The 18,976-nt window shown below is 36.6% G+C and overlaps 4 protein-coding genes across 4 annotated transcripts; 2 read left to right on the forward strand and 2 right to left on the reverse strand.

Moving 5' to 3' along the window:
- Positions 1-4,573: 4,573 nt before the first annotated feature.
- LOC141526547 (uncharacterized) lies at positions 4,574-5,983 on the forward strand. Its single transcript, XM_074241581.1, has 2 exons — positions 4,574-4,718; positions 4,770-5,983. Exons 1-2 carry the CDS (start codon positions 4,574-4,576, stop codon positions 5,981-5,983), a joined length of 1,359 nt encoding a protein of 452 aa, XP_074097682.1.
- A 221-nt stretch (positions 5,984-6,204) lies between these two features.
- On the forward strand, positions 6,205-7,626 carry LOC141526549 (uncharacterized). The gene is made up of 2 exons (XM_074241582.1): positions 6,205-7,200; positions 7,579-7,626. Exons 1-2 carry the CDS (start codon positions 6,205-6,207, stop codon positions 7,624-7,626), a joined length of 1,044 nt encoding a protein of 347 aa, XP_074097683.1.
- A 3,286-nt stretch (positions 7,627-10,912) lies between these two features.
- LOC141526550 (uncharacterized) lies at positions 10,913-15,080 on the reverse strand. The gene is made up of 2 exons (XM_074241583.1): positions 15,036-15,080; positions 10,913-14,959 (listed from the first exon to the last, which is right to left on the reverse strand). Exons 1-2 carry the CDS (start codon positions 15,078-15,080, stop codon positions 10,913-10,915), a joined length of 4,092 nt encoding a protein of 1,363 aa, XP_074097684.1.
- LOC141526551 (uncharacterized) lies at positions 15,077-16,303 on the reverse strand. Its single transcript, XM_074241584.1, has one exon. It carries the CDS (start codon positions 16,301-16,303, stop codon positions 15,077-15,079), a length of 1,227 nt encoding a protein of 408 aa, XP_074097685.1.
- Between the last annotated feature and the right edge of the window lie 2,673 nt (positions 16,304-18,976).

Raw genomic sequence — 18,976 nt, forward strand, 5'->3', positions numbered from 1 at the left:
TTCTGCTAACAGTTTATCCATGTTGTCCACTCCACTTTTGGTTTTATTATAATATAAAATTATTTCTGGTTTGGCAGTTTCTTTATTACTTTCAATAACTGGTGACATGTGCATTAATGACAACATTATTACTGCTTTATTCTTTTTAGGTACGTAGGAGCACACAGTTGCTTCTTTGCTAAAGGCAAAGTTTGAAGAATAAATCGCCCTCTCTTTGTGTGCTTGCATATTTGCAGGAAGAAACCGTTTATTTTTTCTTACCGTTCCAACTAATGTCATATTCCACGAATTCAAGGAATGGGACAGTTGAAGAGAAGTAAAAAAGTTATCAGTAGTTACATTCAGTCCTGAATTTTTATATTTAGCCACGAGGTCTAATACTGTGCATTCTCCAACATTTATTTGACGATTGCCATCAGTTGACTTTCCTGTATATATTTGTCCATTTAGGGGGTATGAATTATTTGCATCACAAGCCCAAAATATTTTTATGCCATACTTTTCAGGTTTCGATGGCATGTATTGAGTAAAGCGAGTCCGCCCGCGATATCCATATAGCTGTTCGTCAACTGTGATACATTCACGAGGCTTGTACATTTTATTCAAATTTGAAATGAACATAGTCCAAATATCTCGTATAGCGGCTGCTTTATCAGCTAACAAACGTTCAGGACGCGTTACATCATTATCAAACCTTATAAAGCGTAAAAGCATTTTGAATCTATCATGGGACATCGCAGCCCGAAATAGCGGCAAATGACTGGATTTCCACAGTTCAGTCAAATGCTCTTTATTAGATCTATGCACCCCACTAAAGATAAGAATGCCAAAAAATGCATCCAATTCTTGTTCTGTGAATGGTTTGAATGTTTTTTGTTTCGGTCGCTTGCTAGTATCAGGGTAATTTTCCATCAGTTTATTATTGTATGCTTCAGTAATCTTAGTCCCTTTCCGATTTGTGTCCCTCAAAATAATGTCACATATTTCATTGGACAATATATTTTTGAATATTTCCATTTGATTGTAAAGTTTACTGAAAGATGCAGCCCCGCCTCGTTGACGAATGATGTTTCGACTACTAGTTTGTGTTCTAGGAAGTGGGTCAGATTGCCACTGCGTTCCATCTTTTGCAATAAGGATATTTTCAAACGATTCCCCTTCAAAACTCGCATCGGAATCGTATGAGTCAATCTCATTTTCTACTACAGCTTCCTGCTCAACATCCGAAATTTCCAATCCACCCTCTTGAACCAAAGGTATATAATCATGTTCATTATCAGAAGCAACAAACTCACCTTCATCACTGGAAGATTCTGCCAATATTTCCAATAATTCTGTTGAATTATATCTTCGAACACGTGATCTTTGTTTAGAAGTACTCGCTCCAATATTCATAATGAAATAAAATTCTTAACTCACAAAATATAAATAATCTCGCACAATACAAACTATCGTATACAGTCAAGTGTCAATATCAAGCACGATGCATTGAATGGATGCAGTGTTTCTTGGGCACCGATTACCAAGTACCGCACTTCGCCCCCCCCCCCTCTCCACCGCATTGACCGCCGTAGTCGTCAACTGTTTAGATTAACTAATATAATAATATTTGAAGTGTGTGGAACGTAAACGCAGATCTTGATTGTTAACATTACGTACAAAATGTATGCAGGTACCCGGGTACCTCGTCACTCTGATAAAGGTGTTTTATTTGTCACTCACATAAGGGTTAATAAGGTGATTTCTTCATTATAATAGAATTTCAGTTAATATAGTGTTGATGATAATTTAGTGAAATGCTACTCAATTAAGAATTAATTTTATGGATATTCAAAGTGAGTGAAATCAAACCAAAAGTGATTTCTTATTTTTAATGTTCTTGCAGTCTTGGTGAGTTTTTATTTAATTGTTTTTCTGTTTCAAAATATATAATTCAATATACTTTGTTATTTTTCCCATTTAATTTATCATCATAATTTAAAATAATTTAATTTATGAAGTAATCATCGGAATATTTATTTGATCTCCATTCAATAATAATAACGAGATTCTTAATTAAATTTAAAAACATCGATTTATTTTCGAAAGTTGATTAAACATAATTTTTTTTGATTGGATTTGTCAAAACATTGCTAATTGATATATTCAATTATCATTTATTTATTGTTATGATGATAATATAATTTTTTAAACTATTTTTTCAATTAAATTCCATCACCATATCAACCTAAGTTCAAATAAAATTTTGTTTATTTACATTTTATAATAATTATTCACCAATGGATTCTGAGACTTCTTTAAAAGTTGTACATATTCTCGGTGATGGCGCGTGTCTTTTTTCTTCAATATCGTATTTATTGTATGGCACTATGTCAAAAAGTGCTCTTATTAGAAATCAGATCGTGCATCATGTATCCAACAACTGGCACAGGTTCAAATATTTTACTCAGCAAGAATCTGGTGAACCTTATGGTACTAAACGTTTGTACTTCGAGGACATGTCGAAGCCTTATACACAAGGATCTCTTTGTGAAGTTAAAGCGGCGGCAGAGTTGTTTCCATATCAGTTTCAAGTATATCAAGATGGATGTCTCAGGGCTACGTTTGGTGAACCATCAGATGGAATTAAAAGACTCAGGTTTACTGGAAACCACAACAACGGTCATTATGACGTTTTAGTTCCATTATTTGAACCAATAAGTATTGATATTACTCAACCATCAAACAATCTTGATCAAAATCTTGAAATAGAGACCGAAGATGTAACAAATCTGTCTTCCTCTCAATTAACTTCTGACACAACTTTCTTGAGTAGTGATGGATCTGTTTTGTAACTGAAATATCAATACGATCAAAAAGTGGAACAAAACGAAGAAAAAGATTTTCTAGCGCAATCAGAACTAAACAACTGAAAAAAGCTGCTTCAAAATATACAAAAAACCATAGAGAAGTTCATAGAGAGGCCGCTAGAAAATATAATGAAAGTCATCCTGAAATCTTAAAACAACCCACCCAAACATATCGTCAAACTCATTCTGATGTAGTGAAAAAAATTCACAAGGCGTACAACGAAAAAAATCCACACGTCAATCAAGCAGCTACTGCAAAATATCATGAAAAGAGATCAAAATCTAAATTATTGTCCTGGACTTCTAAACATTTGTCCGGTTTCAAGTACGATAGTAGAATAAATTATTCAAATGATAAAATTGTCAATCTTGGTCCACGTTCTCCTTGCCAATGGTGTTATGCTCTGAAATGGAAAGATGAGACTCAAGGAATGTGCTGCAGTAGTGGTAAAGTCCAACTTTCTAAGATTGGTCCCTATCCTGAATCTTTACACAGCCTATTGACTCATCAGGATCCACTATCAGAACATTTTCTGAAAAATGCCCGTAAGTATAATGGATGTTTTCAAATGACATCTTTTGGAGCCAAAGAGGTAAGAGAAGGAAATTTTATGCCAACTTTCAAAGTTCAAGGGCAGGTTTATCACAGATTAGGCAGCTTGATGTCTGAACCTAATCAAAAGCCTTCTTTTCTTCAAATATACTTTGTTGGTGATGAATGTCATGAAAGAGACATCCGTTGTGGAATTTATCCTGGCGTTTATCCGGAATTAGTTCATCAACTGCAGAAGTTGTTACATCAGCATAACAAATATCTTCAGGATTTTAAGGCTGCAATAGATTCAATTCCTAAAGATCAAAAAGACTTCAAAGTAATAATTAATGCTGACAGAAAACCGGCTAGAGAACATAAGGGCCGTTTTAATGCTCCTCAAGTAAAAGAAGTTGCAGTTCTAATTGTCGGACAGGATTTCGAAAAAAGGTACATTGTTCTTCACAGTAGAGACAATAAGTTGATGCGAATTAGTGAAACACACCGCTCATATGATGCTTTACAATATCCTTTGATGTTCTGTTATGGAGAAGATGGCTATCACATCAACATATCTAAGCGTGACGAGAGGACTAAACTCCCTCTCGATAAGACAGTATCTGCTTCAGAATTTTACAGCTTTAGGATTATGGAGCGTGAGAGTGAAGTGTGCTGTTTATTGCGATTCCGCAATCTTTTAAATCAATGTTTAGTTGACATTTACGCAAAAATTAGGACTGAAAGACTTAACTATATTCGTAACAACCAAAAAAAACTGAGAAGTGAAGAATACGTTCACTTGAAAGACGCTTTGTCAAAAAATGATGAACAATTATCAACAATGGGAAAAATGGTTGTGTTGCCTTCTTCTTTTACTGGAGGACCCCGTTACATGCATGAGCGAACTCAAGATGCAATGACATATGTACGTCATTATGGACGGCCAGATTTATTTATAACATTCACCCTCAATCCTAAGTGGCCGGAAATAACGCAGCTTTTGAGTGAAGGTCAACAGTCTCATGATAGACATGACATCGTAGCGAGGGTTTTCAATGTGAAAGTGAAACATATGATAAAACTTCTTACAGTAGGTCGTATCTTTGGTGACACGAGGTGTCACATGTAAACCATAGAATGGCAAAAACGTGGACTCCCTCATGTTCATATTCTATTATGGTTAGAAGAGAAAATGAGACCAGAGTCTATTGACCAAATTATCTGCGCTGAGTTACCTGATCCAGACATAAATCCAGATCTTTATCAAATTATCAAGACAACAATGGTTCACGGTCGATGTGGATCTTTCAATTTAAAATCACCCTGTGTGGTTGATGGTAAGTGCACAAAAAATTACCCCAAGGAATTTTTAAAATAAACTCAAACAGGATATGACGGATATCCCAAGTATCGTAGACGATCACCAGCAGACGGAGGAAAAATTTTCAAACTTAACGGAGTTGAATTCGACAACCGATGGATAGTGCCGTACAATCCCGTTCTATCCCATACTTTTGGGGCTCATGTTAATGTTGAGAGTTGTAACTCTGTAAAATCCATAAAATACATCTGTAATTATTTAAATAAAGGATCTGACCAAGCATCGTTCACCGTTCAGGATCTTGATGAGGTGACGAACTACCAGGCGGGACGTTACATCAGTAGCTCTGAAGCAGTCTGCCGAATATTTCGTTTTCCTATTCATGACAGGTTGCCTTCGGTGATGCATCTTACCGTACATCTTGAAAATGGTCAAAGAATTTATTTTACTGAGCAAGATGTGGTTGACAAAGTAATTAATCCAAAAAAAACAACACTAATGGCTTTTTTTGAGCTTTGCCAAGTTGATGACTTTGCAAAAACTCTTTTGTATGTTGAAGTTCCAGCTTATTACGTATGGAAAAATAACCGATTTGATAGAAGAAAAAAAGATAAGGTTGTTTCAGGTTATTTAGGAGTCAAGAAAGATCAAGTTTTAGGTAGAGTTTATACCGTGCATCCCGGAAATACTGAATGTTATCACCTGCGTCTTCTCTTACATGAGATTCGAGGTCCTACATCATTTTCTGCTTTGAAACCTGTTGATGGAGTGATTTATCCATCATTTCAAGCAGCATGTAGAGCACTTGGTCTTCTAGAAGATGATGCTAATTGGTATCGCACTCTGGATGAAGCTTGCATCTCTGATTCGCCCTACAAGATCCGTGAGCTGTTTGCCATTATGTTAGTTTTTTGTCATGTTGACGACCCACCAAAATTATGGGAGAAATATCGAGATTATTTTTCAGAAGATATTAAGAGAGAGGTAGAACGAGACGGTGGAGATGTTGAGCTGTTACTTGACGTTATTTACAACAAATGTCTCATACTACTTGAAGATATTGTTATATCAATGTCTGGAAAACCACTTCTTCAGTTCGGTCTCCACTCTCCAACCCGAGATGAAAGGTTTATTGTCCCTAATCGTCAATATTTGCGTGAATTGGCTTACGACACCGGCTATTTAACTAAAGTTGTAGCAGAAAATGTTCTTAAATTAAATCTAGAACAGGAAAAAGTTTACAATGAAATTTTAAATTCAATTATATCTGATTCTGGGTAGTTGTATTTTCTTGATGCTCCAGGTGGCACTGGAAAAACGTTTTTAATCAATTTACTGCTTGCGAAAATCAGGAGTGAAAAAACATCGCTATAGCCGTAGCTTCTTCAGGAATTGCTGCGACTTTGATAGACGGAGGTAAAACAGCTCACTCTGCCTTTAAATTACCTCTCAATTTAGGTTATTCTGAGTCTCCACTTTGTAACATCTCTAAACAGAGTGATATGGCTCATGTGCTGCGAGAAGCAAAAATTATTATCTGGGACGAGTGCACTATGGCTCACAAAAATGGTATTGAAGCTCTAAACAGATTGCTCCAAGACATTAGAGGTTGCGACCGAATTATGGGAGGAGTAATTGTTCTCTTGGCCGGTGATTTTAGACAAACTTTGCCTGTTGTGCCACGAGGAACACGTGCAGATGAAGTTAAAGCCTGTATCAAGTCATCAATTTTATGGCCTTCGGTCAAAGTTCTATCTTTGACCATCAATATGCGTATTCATCTTCAGCGAAATTCGAAAACAGAAGAGTTTTCAAAAATACTGATTGATATAGGTGATGGCAAAACTCCGGAAGAAGACGGAAGAATAAACGTGTCCTATATTAATTGTGAAACTGTCCCAGATTTAATCACCTTGACTGACAAAATATACCCGAATATTGAAAAAGCTGGCGACAATTGTAGTTCATGGTTAAAGGAAAGAGCCATCCTCACACCAACCAATGAACAAGTCAATTGTATTAACAACTTTTTGCTGGAGAAACTGCCAACTGAGCAAGTAAGATATGAATCGGTGGACAAAGTACTGGAGGATGAAGAAGCTGTCCACTATCCTGTTGAATTCTTACACACTCTCAATCCACCAGGGATACCACCTCATGTTCTTCAACTCAAGATTGACACTCCAATAATGTTGCTCCGAAATTTAAATCCGCCAAAATTATGTAATGGTACCAGGCTTCAAGTCAAGGTCTTACACAAAAATGTCATTGAAGCCATGATTTTCACCGGAAAATATGAAGGAGAAACTGTATTCATTTCAAGGATTCCTCTGATCCCATCAGATTACCACTTCGACTTTAAACGTCTGCAATTTCCTGTCAAAGTTTGTTATGCCATGACGATTAACAAGGCACAAGGGCAGAGTTTAAAGATGACTGGTATTGATTTAAGAAATGACTGTTTCTCTCATGGCCAACTATACGTGGCATGCTCAAGAGTAAGTTCACCTGACAGCTTGGTCATTCTTCAACCAATAGGAAAAACGAAAAATGTTGTATATAAAGAAGTTTTAAGTATTCAATTTTCGATTTTTGACTATATTAATAATTATTTCTTTAAATTAGATCGATAGAATAAGAAAATAAACAGTAATCCAATCAATAAATATTAAAATTTCAAAAATTTTTTGGATCTACCGCTAGGGTGGTTTTTAATACAATTATTTTAAATATTTTATCTAAATAATAATTTCTTTTTACTGTAACAAGAGAAATGTTTATCAAGCTTTCAATTTTGTTTAGTGTTAATTGATTGGATACATTTATAAATTGCCAAAGAATAGATATAATAAACAATAAATTTTAATAATTTTCAGGTTTATTGTAAAGCTAAAACTATGAATAATGTGTTTTTTGGATTTTAATTTACGTTTCTAATATACAAAATTAGTAATCAAAAAAATTTTTAAACTATGAAAATAATAGTATAAAAATAAGAACAATGTTAAAATAGAAAATGCTAGCAATATGCTGAAAAGTTCATAGTTTTAAATTTATAACTAATGTTCATTTAGAATTAGTTAATAAAAAAGATATAAGTTAAATTACTGTCTTTTTATTTAGCACGACAGAGTATTGATGCCCAGGTTTAAGTTGTTTATATCCAATCTATATTTATATAGATTTGATATGTGTAACAAATTCTAAACTTGATGGTATTGACACTCACGTCGATCCATGGTGTAGGCCTACTGGGGATCCCGCCATGTAAAATAATGGGAACGCATCGTACGACACAGTACCTCCATGGTGATGTGGAAAGCTGTGTTATTTATTATTTTAAGTCATATAAATCAATAAGACTCTAAGTAGTGAAAGGTGTGTTAATTTCGTAAAATCCGTTTATGATATATAATTAGGCAGCTAGATTAGATAACACAATTTAATATTTTTTTCACTTGGCATGTATTTTATGCCACGCGAAGCGGGCGGGTAACGGCTAGTTCATTATATGATAATATTATATTTTTCTATTATAATGAAAATATAAAGATGAAATACAAGTTAAATTATAAAATTCACAGTGTATGAAAGTATATTTAATTTATAACTGAATATATATTATTAATATACATTCCGGATGTAAGCAAAAAATATATCAAACAATTATAAGTAAATATAATGAATCAATTTATACTCTACATATATATTGATATTTATAATTTTTATTGTAATTCAATTATGTAACAAAAAATATATTGCTGATTATATATCGCAGTTTACAACTAAAGATATATAAAATAGTATATTTCAGTATATTAATGAAAAAAGGATAGCTATATCTAGATATTTGAGAAAAGAAGATGGTCGTGCCTAGTCTGACCTGAAAATTGATCGAAGATCAAGCCTGATCAGTAATAAAGTGCGATAGGTAGACATAGATCGGTGTGATCATTAAAAATGATCAAAACCCCGGGTAAAAAAAATTATATATATTACTATTTATAATTATATATGAATAATGGCCTTATATAATATATATAAGCGAAATACCACTCACTCACTCATCACGAAATCTCCGAAACTATTCGCCCGATTGACTTGAAATTTAGCATACTTACTCCATTCGTGATGTAGGCGCTCACTAAGAACGGATTTTACGCAATTGCTACCTATAATGAATTTTTCGTCTACCATCACGTTTGCTACTCCCTCCCCTCCCTCTCATTCTTCCCCTCCCTTCCCGTGACTTCTTCCCCCTTCCCTATATCTCTCTCTTTTTTTTTTTTTTACAAAATGTCATTTGGATTCGCCAATCTAAGAAACCCATCAAGTGACACCCATCAATTATAGAACTCACCCCCCCCTCCCCAGCACAACCACCCACGCTAATCAATTGTTGCCATGGTTACCGTTGATATGGATACCGTTGCCATGGATACCGTTGCCATGGTTACCGTTGCCACGGTTACCGTTGCCATGGTTACCGTTGCCATGGTTACCGTTGCCATGGTCACAGTTGCAATGGTTACCGTTGCTAAAACAAATGTTAAAATGAATACATTGTAATAATAAATTCGGTTGTAAACTAAATTCAGTGGAATGATTAGAATAAAAGTAGAAAGTCACTAAATATTAATATTCTATACAATTATTATTCAACAGTATTATTCTACACAATGTTAGGCAAATACATGGATTTTCATCGATTGATTGTTGGGACAGTAGGAATTCATAATCATACTTTTTTTTAAGAAAGAATATCTAAATCATTCATAACTGAAATAGCTAATATGTATTTAAATGATCATGAAGGATAAACTCCATTATATCATAAAATAGATAAATATAACATAAATATTAATGTTGATATTGTTAAATGATTATACTGATTTAAATGATTAAAAATAAAATGGTAAATTGTGTTTGATGTATCCTCTCTAAAATTTCACAACAATATCGTTAAATTATTATAAAAAAAGGAAGAATTAAGATAATTATTAATAAAATGAATAATAATAAATATATTTCTTAATACCACTTAATTTGTGATGAATTTCTTAATAATAAAGATTAAAAATTTTCATTTTTATATTTATAAGCACAAATAAATTTATTCATTAACTTATCGATGTTAATTTTCAGTAAAATTAATATAATAACATTGTTGTTTTTATTTTTAATTAATATGTGATTAATTTCATAATCTTGATCACTAAAATTCATATTTTATAAAAAATGGCACTAAGATAAGAATTAATAGGATTAATAGGTATTAATAAGTAATAATAAGATTACCAATCTTAATAACGTTATTGAAGTTGGCGCTTAGACAAAAGAATAATAACATATTTATTCATGTAATTTATAAACAAATTCAGAGCTGTCAAAAAAATTATTTCATAGACAAAAAAATATATAAAATTGTAATTAATTATCTAAAAATACATAAGTTATAATGATAAATAATTTAATTTAATTCAATTGTGTTATTGGTGAGTTTTGTTGATATTGCTCTAATTTTTTATAACTTTGTTCAGTGCTAATACCGGCACCTTCCTTCAAACTTGGGTAGGTTTTCTTACAATTAAGTGCAATTGTTGGCCTTGAAAAAGACCGGTGTCGTTAAGACTACGTAGTAGTCTTGAGATGACTTATTCTCACTCTCAAAATGGGAGTGAGGAATAATTAGTTCTAAAAAGAACTGTTTCAATGTTAGCCCTCAAAAGGACTGTTTTGATGATACTCGTCAGTAGTTAGCTTAGCCGAGATGATCCAAGTTGGCTCGATTGTTGAGTTGCGGATATACAAGCCTTGCACGATTGGTATCCGAAACACTGCACTGCATAGTAAGCCTTGCTCGCTTACTGTAGACTGTTGGCTTCTTCCTTCTTCCTTCTTCTTCTTCTTCTTGGTTTTGCTCAGTGGTTAGAAGTGGACTGTGTTGTAGCTCTCCTCGCTGCCTCTTTTAAACAGTCTGGTAATTTGAGGGGGGATTGGATTAGGTGAATACATTGGCTCGCTAACTCCGATGGGCTGAGTGGGGGTTTCGAAGGTAGCGGCCCAATTAAAATTTAGAATAATTTCCCACTATTTTACTAGAATAATTTTCTACTAGCTCTCTCGTCATGGTTCGCGCTTTTTTTAGTACCTGATAGTTTGAGGGTTTTTCAACATTCTCCCCCCCAAATTGTGCAGAAATGCAGAATTTTAATCGGATGATTCTTGATGAGGAGCTAGTGAGAGAAGAGCTAACTTGATAATTGGTCTAGTGAGCGTTGTTGTGGCTGTCTTGAGAGTGACTACTCGAGTAAGTCCGTCTTTCCCAGGGTGAAGTTGAATTACTCTCGCGAGAGGCCATTTTGAGGGAGGAAATCTTTCATCAGTTATTAGCACTAAAGACCCTATTTTGATATCGTCTTGTTGATTGCGCCACTTTGAGATGGACTGATGTACAGACAAGCATTCTGTTGACCATCGATTCCAGAATTGTTGGAATCGTTCCTGTATCCTTTGAAATTGAGATAATCTTGATTCGTTAACGGAAGTTAGAGATGGCTCAGGTATGGAGTTGAGCGCAGCTCCTCGAATGAAATGGCCTGGAGTTAATGCTGAGAGATCTTCTGGATCATCTGATAGAGCACTGAGAGGTCTTGAGTTAAGTACTGCTTCAACTTGTGCTAGGAGAGTAGAAAAATCTTCAAATGTGAAGCTGGTTTCAGATATTGATGATTGGAGATGACGTTTGACAGATTTCACTGCAGCTTCCCATTTTCCTCCCATGTGAGGTGCTCCTGGGGGATTAAATTTCCAATTTGTACCATCATTAGTGAGTAGACGTTGAAGATCTTTTGATTCTGATGTAGCCTTGGAGAAGAGACGTTTCAATTCATTGTCAGCTCCTTTGAAATTAGTTCCACAATCACTATGTAGTGTTTTGCAGATTCCTCGTCGACTAGAAAATCTTCGAAATGCCTTCAAGAAACCTTCGGTTGAGTAATCTGAGACTGCTTCAAGATGAATTGCTGATGTTGAGAAACAGACGAAGACTGCTATCCACCCTTTAAATTTCTTTGCACCTCTTCCTTGGAATGTCTTCAATGTGATTGGTCCAGCGTAATCAACTCCAGTTGTTTCAAAAATTAATGATGGAGTTACTCGAGATGACGGTAGAGGAGCCATGAGTTGTTGTGTTCGGACCGCTCGGATTCGGGCGCAGACTAAACAGTGGATAAAGGACTTGATTGGAGCTCTTCCTCCTAATATCCAACATTGACGTCGTACGTACATTAGTGTAAGTTGAGTTCCACCGTGGAAGGTCCGGGCATGAGCATCTGCAATGAGAAGTTCAGAAAGTTTACATTGTCGAGGTAAGATGGGTGGGTGCTTGCTGTCATGATCAAGTTGAGAATTTTGAAGACGTCCTCCAACTCGAAGTATTCCTTGATGATCTAATCTTGCAGTTAGTCTAGAGAGGGCATGAGATTTTGCTAGGGGTTTTCCTGACATTATGGTGCTGATCTCGGATGAGAAGTATGCTTGCTGAGTTGCTTTTATCCAAAATAGTTTTGCTTTCTCTAAGTCTGCAGGTCCAATTGGAGATGTTGATACGTTCGTGTTGGGGATCCGCTTGAAACATGAGATGGCTCGTTGACATAGTGCTGTTATTCGTAGTAACTTGTTGAGGTCTTTGTGAAAGGTTTTTACACATGGAAGATCGATCAAGTCCCAGATTGTTGGTTGTATTACTGCTGTTAATGAAATGCCAGGTCGTTCTTCTAGATCTTCTGTTGGAGATGGAGCTACTGAGATTGGCCAATATTCAGGAGATTGAGCTAACCAAGGTGGACCTGTCCACCAGAGATGATGACTAATTAGTTGAGAGGCGTTTAGGCCTCTTGAAGCACAATCTGCTGGATTGAGTTTTCCTGACGTGTATCTCCAACAGGCGTTTGGAAGTGTTTGATGAATAGATGAAACTCTGTTTCCAACGTATTCTTTCCATTTCATGGGGTTATTTTTAACCCATGCAAGTGTTATTGAAGAGTCGGTCCATAGAAATACGGGGACATCTTGGAGTTCTAATGTAGATTGTGTATGCTTTATGAGATGAGCGAGAAGTACAGCAGCTGAAAGCTCTAATCGTGGAATGATTAGTCGCTTGATTGGAGCGACTCTAGTTTTTGAGCAGACTAGAGTGACTTTAGACTTTCCTTGACAGTCAGTGATCCTGAGATAAACAACAGCAGCCATTGCTAGCTGAGATGCGTCGGAGAATCCGTGGAGTTGTACCGAATAAAAATTGGATTGCAGATTAATCCATCTTGGTATTCGAAGTTCAGTTAACTTTGAGATATCTTCTCGAAATTTGGCCCATTGATTTACTGTATCAGGGCAAAGTTGATCATCCCAATCAAGCTTCTCAAGCCAAAGTTGCTGAAGTAAAATTTTTGCTTTAATGACCACTGGAGAGATAAGGCCGAGAGGATCGAAGAGTTGAGCTACTTCTGAGAGAATTGATCTCTTGGTTATTACTGCACTTTCTGATATGGAGCTTTGAAACGTAAACTGATCATGAGTTGATGACCAGGAGAGACCCAATACCTTTGATAATGATTCATCAAACGTGTGAAGCGATGACTTATCCTTGGATTGAGATGTCGATGGAATAATAAACTCTTGTGTGTTGCTTTTCCATTTATCTAGTGGAAGACATGCTGAAGCGCACATGCTGTTAAGCTGTCGAGCTATTGTGTTGAGCTGATCAATTGAATCAGCTCCACCTGAGATGTCATCAACATAACTGCCTTTTAGAATTGAATCAACTGCTAATAGGTAACTTTCCTTTTCATCTTCCACTAGTTGGAATAATGTTCTGCAAGCTAAGTATGGTGCTGATCGAGTTCCATACGTAACTGTTTTTAGTTGATATTCTTGGACTTCATTCTGTTGGTTGATCCAGAGAATTCGTTGTAAGTCCCAATCATCCTGATGGACTTGAATCTGTCGAAACATCTTGACTATGTCAGTCATGAAGATGAATTTGAAACGTCTGATGAACAGCAATACGTCAAATATATCTCTTTGAATTTTTGGACCAGCATGCTGAATGTCATTGAGTGATACTTGTGAGGTGGTTTTACATGACCCGTTGAAAACGACTCTGAGCTTTGTAGTAGTGCTTTGTTCTCGGAGAACTCCATGATGAGGTAGGTAGTAGACTTGTTTAGGTTCAGGGGCATCCTTTGGAACTGCTACCATGTGGCCTAATGTTTCATACTCATGCATGAAGTCCATATACCGCTGTTTGAGAAGTCCGTCAGATTCCAGACGCTTGAGAAGTCGTTTCAAACACCGATAAGCGATAGCTCTGGAATCTCCTAACTGTGAGATTTCAGTTGATAGTGGTATTCGCACTACGTAGCGCCCTTCTTGGTTTCGTGAGAGTGTGCTAATGTAATATTCTTTACATTGCGCTTCTGCTAAACTGAGAGATGGCTTTGTTTGATTTGGTACTTCTTCCTGAACCCAGAATCTTGTGAGGGAGTCTTGAAGCTCATCGTTTGTCACTGTATGAAGAGACCTGAGAGGGAGATTTCGTGCTTGAGATGATGCTGGTCCATGAAAGGCCCATCCAAAGATTGTGTGAATTGCTAATGGCTCATCTGATTGTCCTTTAATTATTGGAGATCGTTCTAGTATTTGATTAAGCGTATCAGCCCCTATGAGGATTTCAACGTGTCCGGGCTTCAGGTAGTCTGGATCTGCTCTTTCTAGCTTGCTCAGATGAGACCAATGCTGGTCTGTGATGGACACTGATGGAATCTTAGTAGTGATTTGAGGCAGGATATTTACTCTGAGATGGACTTGTTTATGTGAGATGCAAGACTCAATGGTTAAGTTCGTTTGACCAAGAGTTTTGCTTGAAGACTGATTACCCACGCCTAGGATTGGTATCACAGCAGCTAGTTGGTTGAGTTTTGCTTCTTTAACTAGCTTGGCTGAGACTAATGTCAATTCTGATCCTGGATCGATGAGGAGACGAGTTGTATGTTTTTTCATGTTAGGAGACACTACTAGTGCTTTGCAAGTAGCCAGGATTACTGCAGTTCTTGTGTTAATTGCTGATAAAGTTATTGCATTTGCCTGAGCAGGCAATTGCTCTGGTTGAGATGACTTGGAGATGTCAATTATCTGAGAGGATTGGTTTGCCTGAGCAGGCAACTGCTCGGGTTGAGATGACTTGATGATAGTAACCTTTTGAGATGACTGCTTGTATTTGGTGATGTTGGTATCAGTTCGAGATGCTCTTGATCTGAGATGTCTTCCTGGCTTGAGATGACGGCGTGGGAGTGGAGATGACGATTGCCACCGTCATTGTGGAGCTGGCTTGTCTTCGGTTTGAGAAAGTTGCGATAGAGAAGATAACTTTTCAGAGAAGGCTGCAAGAGATGCTGGTTGTTCCTTGGGTTTTGTAAACAAGCCGTGCAACAATGTGTGATGGCGCTCTTTACACAGCTTACAAGTTTGAGTGTTACTGCACTTGTATACGTTGTGCCTACCTAAGCAGTTGTAACACAACCTCTCGGTCTTGACGAACTGAAGTTTTTCAGCGTCGGGCTTCGTTGAGAAGTCTTGACAGAAGGCAAGGTAATGATTCTTACCACAGTACTTGCAGGTGTTGTTCAAATCCTTCACCCATGGCTTTGTCTCAGCTTGAGATGACGTTCCAGGTTGGTCTGAGATGACGTGATGTACTCTTGATGGTTGAGATGACCTAGTGTCTGGTTTTGTCTTCTTTGAAGCGGTCTTAGATTGCTCTTCGATGCTTTCCAGAGCTCTAGCAGCACCAGTTAGAAAGTCAGTTAACTGTTCTAAGGATGGATACTCCGTTGCTGACCCAAGGTGCATTTCCCAATCTTCACGAGTCTTGGGGTCTAGATGGTGAGTCATGAGATGTACTATTATTGGATCCCATTGGTCAACTGGAAGTCCGAGGGCTTTCAGTGAGTTGGTTGATTCAGAAACTACATTGAGAAGTGAATTGAGAGTAGCTGATGACCGAACTCCTGGCGTCTTCAAGCGCAGAAGCTTATCCAGTTGGGCTGCGATGAGAAGTCTCTTGTTTTCATACCTCTTGACAAGCATGTCCCAAGCTCCTTGAAAAGAATCGGCGGAGATCTTGATGTTGGAGATGAGACTTGCAGCATTTCCAGAGAGGCTATTTCGGAGATGTACAAACTTCTCTGCATTTGAGATAGCTGTGTTTTCACCAATTAGTGAGACGAATAAATCTGAGAAGGCTCTCCAATCTCCGAAGTTACCAGAAAATGGTGAAATCGGAATCTTGGGCAATGATGATGGTCTGACTGCTGTACCTCCGGTTAGACTTACATTGGCAAGACTAGTTCCACTAGGAGGGTTAGCTGCTTCGAGCTCAAAGATTCTTTCTTCCAAGGCAGCTTGGATATTAACAACGCACTGCATAGCAGTTTCGTAGGCGTTGTTCTTGATGTAAGGATCGTCTGATGGGCTTTCAACCTCGGACAATATGATCTTTTCGTGCTCAGTTTCGAATTTTTCCCAGTTCGTCTTGAGCATCAGCAATTTTGCCTTGGCCACGTGAATGTTGAAGTTGTGGTGAGCTTCTGCCTAGACTTCCTTCTGAAGAGACATGATGAAGGCATATTTGGACTGCTGCAAAGACAGTCTTGCCTGAAGTGCGGACATTATTGAGGATTTGTATAGCAAAACTTCCCGCAGCACTTAGTGCTCCGCAATGCGCAAAGTAGTGAAACCCAAACTCAAGAAATGCAACGCACACTCAGAGATATGTCTTGAGATGTCGCTGATCACTACCCAAGCTGAAGGATGATCCGGCTCGAGGGACCACAAAATGTTCAGTACTAATACCGGCACCTTCCTTCAAACTTGGGTAGGTTTTCTTACAATTAAGTGCAATTGTTGGTCTTGAAAAAGACCGTTGTGGTGTAGTATTCTAGAGATGACTTGTAAGTCACACGCTCTTTAATAAGAGCCTCAATTATTTGATGGCCTTGAAAAAGACCGGTTCGCGCTTTTTTTAGTTCCTGATAGTTTGAGGGTTTTTCAACAAATATAAATTTACTCCCGTTGTGTTGGTGAGTTTTTATGACAATTTTAATTTCCATTAATTTGTTAATGCTTTTTTTAAATTGATATTAATATTTTATTAACGATATTTTTTTTATTTTGATTAAAATTTTTATATTTTTTAAATTCAGGATAAGATTCAATTCTATTGAAAATTTTTATTTATGATATTTAAAAAATATTTATTATGAACGTAGAATATATTTTAATAGGTGGGCATTATATCCCTTTCCGAATTGTCGAGATTATAGGCGACTGAGCATGTTTATTCTCTACTCTGTCCCTACTGATATACGGCAACGTATCGAAGGCTGACGAAATTCGAAAAGAAATTGTTAAACATGTATCAAAAAATTGGACAAGATTTAAATGCGTCACACAAATACCATCTGGCGCCCCTTATGATACTCAAGGTATTTACTCTATAGAAATGTCTAAGCATAACACGTATGGGTCCATTTGCGAAATTATGGCAGCTGCAGAATTATTTCCTTATCAATTTCAAGTGTATCAAGGTGGCTGCCTCATGGCTATCGTTGGAGAAGCGACACAGGGTCTAAAAAGACTACCGTTTACGGGAAATTTTAATAACGGTCATTTCGATGCTTTGATTGATTTTGTCGAGTCAATGCATGGTGATAATGTTCATGTAAGTAGTGATAATAATGTGCAAAAAAGTAAAGAAAATGTTTCATTCTTAGTGTCTCAGGCTAACGAAAATGTATCAGTGGCAGTTTCACAGCCTCAATTAGTTTCTAACATTAATTTATCAAATTTGAATTTAAATAGTGATGATAATGTGCAACAAAATGATAAAAATGTATCATTTTCAGTGTCTCAGCCTAAAGAAAATGTGTTAGTGGAAGTTTTACAGCCTCAATCAATATCTAAAATTAATTTATCAGGTTCAAGTGAATCTATTAATGATAATGTAATACCCCTTCAACCAAATAGAGGAAAAAAAAGGAGGAAATGATTTACAAATGCAATTGGGAATAAACAATTGAGACAAGCTGCTTCAAAATATAATAAATTTCATCCTGAAGTAAATAGAGTAGCTGCTGCGAAATATACTAAAAGTCATCCTGAAGTAAATAGAGAAGCTGTGAAAAGGTACGTTTCTCAAAACCAACATGTTAATCAGGCAGCTGTAGTTAAATACAACCAAAAAAGGTTACAAATTAAACTAGCACCTTGGCAATCTAAGACTTTGTCTGGCTTTCACTACAAAACGAACATCGATTATGGAAATGATAAAATTGTAAACATTGGAAAACGATTACCGTGTATTTATCGTCGTGCTTTAAAATGGATGGATGAACCTCCAGGGATGTGCTGCAGTGGTGGTCAAGTCCAGCTTCCTACAATTGAGCCCTACCCTGAACCTTTGAACAGTCTCCTTATCCATCAAGACCCGCTTTCAGAACATTTCCTTTCCACGATTCGAAAGTATAACGGATGTTTGCAGATGACGTCATTTGGAGCAAAAGAAGTGAAGGGGGGAAATTATATGCCAACATTTAAAATTCAGGGCCAAGTGTACTACAGAATAGGTAGCCTTATGGCTGAACCTCATCAGCATCCTTATTTTCTTTAGTTGTACTTTCTTGGGGATGATAAACGTGAGATTGAAATCCGTTGTAGAATTACTCCTGGTGTTAAACCCGAATTAGTTAGCCAACTACAGAAGTCGCTTCATAAAAATAATAAATATATTTTGGATTTCAAGGCCGCTATCGATTCAGTTCCTAAAGACCAAAAAGAGTTCAAGGTTGTAATTAATGCCGATAGAAAACCGCAAGGTCAGCACAAGGGTCGTTTCAATGTTCCTCAAACTAATTTCAGTAGCAGTTGTTATTGTCGGTCAGGCTTTCGAAAAAAGAGATATAATTCTTTACAGTATAAACAATAAATTAATACGGATTAGTGAAACGCATCGTGCATACGATGCTCTCCAGTACCCTTTGATGTTTTTCCGTGGAGAGGATGGTTATTACATAAACATACCTAAACGTGACGCAAAGACTAGGTCCCCTCTCAAGAAGACTGTGTCTGCTTCTGAGTTCTAGAGTTATAGGTTAATGGAGCGTGTTAGTGAAATATGTCATTTAGTACTCTTTCGTAATCTCTTTAATCAGTTTT

Source organism: Cotesia typhae, unplaced genomic scaffold (genome assembly GCF_013202065.1).
Source record: "Cotesia typhae breed Kobodo isofemale line unplaced genomic scaffold, CoteBio_Ctyphae contig_35, whole genome shotgun sequence".
NCBI classification, from domain to species: domain Eukaryota; kingdom Metazoa; phylum Arthropoda; class Insecta; order Hymenoptera; family Braconidae; genus Cotesia; species Cotesia typhae.